Source organism: Vigna unguiculata, chromosome 4, assembly GCF_037176805.1.
Source record: "Vigna unguiculata cultivar grain cowpea cultivar isolate G323 ecotype 2 chromosome 4, ASM3717680v1, whole genome shotgun sequence".
In the NCBI taxonomy this organism is placed as follows: Eukaryota; Viridiplantae; Streptophyta; class Magnoliopsida; order Fabales; family Fabaceae; genus Vigna; species Vigna unguiculata.
Genome location: NC_140795.1, coordinates 49,153,534 through 49,159,213, shown reverse-complemented (window position 1 = coordinate 49,159,213; position 5,680 = coordinate 49,153,534). Strand labels below are relative to the sequence as shown.

Genomic DNA, 5,680 nt, shown 5'->3' with positions numbered 1-5,680 from the left:
ACATGCATGCGGTGGGACGATCACGGTTTTGGTTTGTCGCCACTTCAAAGTCTCCACTAACTAAACCCCACACTCCAGTCTTGTCACCTTCGTGCATCTTTTAGCCGACATTATTAAATACTTATGATCACACAAAATAATTCACATAAAGAAAACCCTCTCCTTGTTATTCTGATTTCATTGTCAATTTAATGTGAATATTATGTTAATTCCTTTTATCTTTATCTTCTGTGTATAGTTAATTCCTTATAGAGAATATTATGGACATGTAAAGAGTTGTTTTTGTCTTATTGTTTTGGTCGATGTAGCATGAATTGTAGTGGCGAAACATGTTTGGTCTATTAAGAAAGAAGAAGCACTTTTTGGTCCTATATATATATCTATCTCTCTTTGTCATCAACATTCAACATTAATTCTTCAAAGCATGGAAAATTGTAGAGAGATGGAAGCAGCACTGGTAAGAAAGAGTGGTGAAGAAGAAGAAGAAGTAGCATTCTGGGAAGAGTTAAAGAGGATAAGCTCGATGGCGGCTCCAATGGTGGCTGTTACGGTTTCACAGTACCTTATGGAGGTTGTGTCACTGATGATGGTGGGACATTTGGGGGTACTGGTATCCTTCTCCGGGGTTGCTGTTGCCACCTCTTTTGCAGAAGTTACCGGATTCATTGTCCTTGTAAATACAACTCTCCTTCCGATGCAATTTTTTTTTATCTCATTTTTTTTATTAGAGTATATATTTTTTTATAATCGGAAAATTATATTTTAAAGTACGAATTTAAGTTTTATATTAAGTAAAAATAGAAAAGTTAAACATCGTATAAGGAAAAAAATCGTAAAATTATTGTTCCAAGGTTTTTTGTTAAAATGGATAAAACTCATGTCACGTATATATAATAGTTCTCTAATGACCTTTACTTCTAAAAGTAAAATCAGTGATATCAAAGTTACTGGTTCATCTGGGATATTATACAGTTGAAGAAAATATACCGTATCGAAAGGAACTCACTCTTAGTCTCTGTTTGTTTCTACCTATTTACTATGGTAGAGGATAGATTTGCAGGTGAATGTTGTTTGTTTAAGCTAATTTGAGGTAATTTACAAGGACAAATTTGAAGGAATGGAGAGAAAGTGATCATCTTTGAAATGAAGAGATTTGAATAAAAAGTTATACCACTTTTTGTAAAATTATATATAGAATTACTACATATAATTTTAAACTTATTTTATGTCATTACAGAAAAATGCTATTTATTATAAAAATTTCAAATATTTAAAATGTAACTAATTAATACTTTATTTTGAATTATAAATTATTCAATTTTAATTAGTTTAAAGTTATATTATGTTTAGATTAAATTAATTAATATCTTATTTATATTAAATTTTTGATTGGATGCAAAAAATTTATATTAACCACGAATAAATAGAATTAAACACTTTTTTTGTTAAACACCACGAATGAATAAAATTAAACACATCTTGTTAAAATATTACAATAATTTATAAATTGTATTAGATAACTATGGTAAAAATAAATATAATTAATATAAAATTTAAAAATTATTGGGATTTAAAATTTGAAAATGATTGGAATTTAAGTTATTTCTATTGTTATAATGAAATATGTTTTCTTCAAGTTTTCAATTGTTTAAATTTTCCTTTTCTTGACTTTTAGAAATGTTACAATTTATATTTTAATTTAATGTTTAATATTTTCTGTACTTAGACTTTATCTCAAATGTACAATTTTTAATTTAAATTATTTTTATTAATGTATAACCTTTTTTAACAAAATTACTCCCAATTAATTTATAATAACTTTAAACTAACACTTTAATTTAAAATAATTTTATAATGTCAAATTATTACTTACATTGTTAAAGTTAATCTCCAAAATTTTATTCCATCTTAATTTCTAAAAATTATATTTTTATCAATATTAATTTTCTAGTTTAAATAATAATTGACATTTTATAGTAATATAATTTACATTATGTATAATTTAATTTAAATTACTTTTATGTACAAGGATAAACTAGTTATTTTATTCTTTTATCAATTAAACTTTTTTTTTAATTTATCCTATCATCACTTACTAATTCTTATAAACATTTCTCTCATTTTCCTTCAAATTTTACAATTTTTCTCTTAATCCAAACAATTCACCTTCACTCCTCTTTTCTCATAAATTCCTTCAAATTCATTCTTTGAAACAAACACATACTTAGAGAGGAGATTGATAAACTACCCTTAAAATTAAACCCATCACTTCACATCCCTTACTGTACTAGGTAATCTTTTGAAATGCTTATGTTGCATTGCAGTTGGGAATGTCTGGTGCATTGGAAACTTTGTGTGGGCAAATGTATGGTGCAGAAGAGTATAGAAAGTTTGGGAACTACACTTGGTGTGCTACAGTGACTCTGATATTGGTTTGTCTCCCAATATCTCTGGTGTGGATATTCACCGATAAAATACTCATCTTGTTTAGTCAAGACCTTGAAATTTCTCGTGTAGCTTCTCAGTACTGCATATACCTCATACCAGGGCTATTTGGCTACGCTATTCTTCAGGCTTTGACTCGCTACTTCCAGGCTCAGAGTATGATCTTTCCCATGGTTTTCAGCTCAATTACCACACTATGTTTGCATGTTCCTATTTGTTGGGGTTTGGTTTTTCCGTTGGGCCTAGGACATGTTGGAGCTGCATTAGCCATTGGATTTTCTTATTGGTTGAATGTGGTTTGGCTTGCAATTTACATGCTATACTCCCCGGCTTGTCAAAAAACCAAGATTGTATTTTCTAGTAATGCTTTACTTGACATTCCAGAGTTCTTAAAACTATCTATCCCTTCAGGACTCATGTTATGGTAAATATATTTGCATCTCCTCTAACATAATGCTTTTTCTTGATATATTTTTCTTATGCTAATTACATTTTTCACACTTCTCTGTAGTTTTGAATCCTGGTCTTTTGAGGCGCTAACTTTACTTGCGGGGCTTTTGCCTAATCCCCAACTTCAAACCTCAGTATTGTCAGTTTGGTGGGTGGATACAATTTCTTTTCCATTACTTTGAAATAACTCTGATGTCATCATCTTCTGACTTTTATCACACCCTTGCAGCCTTAATGTTACTACCTTACACTACTTCGTTCCTTTTGCTGTTGGTGCTTCTGCAAGGTCCAGTTCAAATTTGTCCCTTTTTTAATTGCCTCACTCTTTGCTAATGGTTATGCTTTTTAAATTTGTGGTGGCTCTGGTTCATAATCTTTGACTGCCATGGTAGAAAAAGTTAAACCACAAGCTTACTTGTATAATTAATCTTTAATGGAAGGAAATGGGCATACTTGGACAATCATAACACAAAGATAACTATATTGTCAAGTGAAGGGGAAAACCATGTCATAATTATATGTTTTTTTTTTTTTTTCTGATCATGCACATCTATTGCCACTAGTCATTGGTCATTACATATTCTGATTTTTCTGTGTTTTTCTTGGTTTATCCTTTCTTTATTTTTACTTGTTACATCATCCCACAAATTGACATGGTGGTTGTTTTGCAGCACTCGGGTTGCAAATGAACTAGGGGCAGGGAATCCAAGGACGGCCAAAGGTGTTGTTCGTGTGGTTGTGATTCTTGGGATTGTAGAGGCAATCATTATGAGCATAGTCTTCTTTAGTTGTCGACATGTATTAGGATATGCCTATAGCAATGATATAGAAGTTGTGGATTATCTTGCAAGCATGGCTCCCATCCTTTGTGTGTCTCTCAGTGCAGATAGTTTAAATGGAGCACTTTCTGGTGACTTCAAAATCATCATCTTCTTCTTCTTCTTCTTCTTCTATGTAACTACAAATACACACACACACACACACACATATACACATTTATTTATACACATTATAACAACATTGTTGATTGTTGCATGTATATCTATGAACATGTGTAGGGATAGCGAGAGGTGGAGGATTTCAACAAATAGGGGCTTACGTGAACCTAGGAGCCTACTATCTTGTGGGAATTCCTATGGGTTTGTTTTTAGGTTTTCATTTACAACTAAATGCCCAAGGGCTTTGGATGGGGCCTGTATCAGGGTCTGTTCTACAAGTAATTATTCTTGTTATCATAACATCACAAACAAATTGGCAAAAAGAGGTTAGTTTTAGTTTTCTCACATGCATAAATCTATGCTCTTTCATTTTTAGACTCTTTGCATGCATGGAATGCATGTTGCAAATAATAGTAAGACATCACCTGAATAGATAGTTGATATTAAATTATTGTACTTGGTTGTTGTTATTATTGCAGGCAACTAAAGCCAGGGAAAGAGTGGTCGAGAACTCAAGTAAAACTGACACTGTTTTTGTTTGAGATATTCAAGGCAAGTGAACAATAAAAGAGTGGAAGAACTGACAATACATTGTCCTAACACTTTTGGTTTTTGATTTGATTGTGGAAATATAGGGAAATAGGGATAACATAGAGGATTTTCAAGTGTGTCAACTTTCTCTATAGTTCTATGGTTGTGTTTTGCTTTTGTTGTATGTTTGTCATTGGATTTATTTATGTTAACACATGTAAACAAGTTGTGTGAATATGTGATGAGAGTTTTGTATTGGATTTGCTTCTGGCTGATGTTTATGCACAAATAATCAAATTAATGAACATGTTTCTTTTTTACTTTGATGTATGATATGAATGTAGTGATAATGTGTGATAAATCATTCATTTGCTTCTTGCTTTAGTATTATATGATAAAAGTTGAAAACATGTGTTGTCTAAAGTTATTACTTTTGTACTATTATATGAACATATTATTTTTATAAATGTACCTCCACCAAACAACAAAACAATACCATAATGAAAAGGTTTACTTTTTGTTGAATGATACAATATAAGAATGAGTGTCTCAACAATGATATTGTTGGGTTAGAAATAAACTTAAATGTATTAACCGTTGTGGGTAGTTAATATATTATTTGTTGTCTTATATGTAGTTAATGAGTTAGCCAGTTTTAGACACTTTTATCTGTTTTGAGTACTATGACCAGGAATGTGTGAGAATAAATTGCGTTGTTGTTTGCATGAATAACACAACAACAACATAGATGAATCAATTTATTTACAAAGTAAATTTGTTGCCAACAAATTGGCATTAGAGCCAAAGAGTTTGAGTGTTTGAGTGTTTGTAAAAGAGAGAGTGAGATGGTCAGTCTTACAAACAGTGTTGCCAACAAGTTAGTATCAGAGCCAAAGAGTTTAAGTTTCTAAGTGTTTGTAAAAGAGAGAGTGAGATGGTCAGTCTTACAAACAATGCCTTTCCTCGAGTTGACAAATGCGGTCAACTATTACAATATGAGTCTCTACATGAAGGCTCTTCTTGGCTCCCAAGACAACTGGGAAGTGGTGGAAAATGGTCACGAAGAACCAACAAACACCACGAATGGTCGAATGCCCAAATGAATGCGTTGAAAGTAGCGCGTATGAAGAACGTAGCAACTTTGCATGTGTTGTTCATGAGTTTGACTATGAGAAGATTGCAATTTCAAAATATGCAAAAGAAGCATAATATATATTGGAGAAGGCATATAAGGAAGATGATCGAGTGAAGAAGGTCTGACTTCAAATACTCAAGCGCGAGTTGGAATACATGAAGATGAAAGAGATTAAAAGAGT

General features: G+C 31.6%; 1 protein-coding gene across 2 annotated transcripts; it reads left to right on the top strand.

Moving 5' to 3' along the window:
• The first annotated feature begins 397 nt into the window (after positions 1 to 397).
• LOC114180364 (protein DETOXIFICATION 9-like) lies at positions 398 to 4,684 on the top strand. 2 transcript variants are annotated; one of them, XM_028066667.2, is made up of 7 exons: positions 399 to 673; positions 2,325 to 2,869; positions 2,957 to 3,043; positions 3,125 to 3,181; positions 3,567 to 3,805; positions 3,954 to 4,159; positions 4,313 to 4,684. In XM_028066667.2, the coding sequence occupies exons 1-7, from the start codon at positions 425 to 427 to the stop codon at positions 4,373 to 4,375; spliced, it is 1,446 nt and encodes a 481-aa protein (XP_027922468.2). In that variant the 5' UTR covers positions 399 to 424; the 3' UTR covers positions 4,376 to 4,684. The 2 variants fall into 2 exon arrangements, with proteins under 2 accessions (XP_085528957.1, XP_027922468.2); XM_085672831.1 differs by having other exon boundaries at positions 398 to 673; positions 3,567 to 4,159.
• Positions 4,685 to 5,680: the final 996 nt, after the last annotated feature.

Bases quoted from the DNA above. Each gene is read 5' to 3' on its own strand.
- LOC114180364 (XM_085672831.1), top strand. From the start codon at position 425: ATGGAAAATTGTAGAGAGATGGAAGCAGCACTGGTAAGAAAGAGTGGT. The intron at 3,044-3,124 runs GTGGGTGGATAC...ACACCCTTGCAG, and splicing joins ACCTCAGTATTGTCAGTTTG to CCTTAATGTTACTACCTTAC. The intron at 3,182-3,566 runs GTCCAGTTCAAA...GTTGTTTTGCAG, and splicing joins GCTGTTGGTGCTTCTGCAAG to CACTCGGGTTGCAAATGAAC.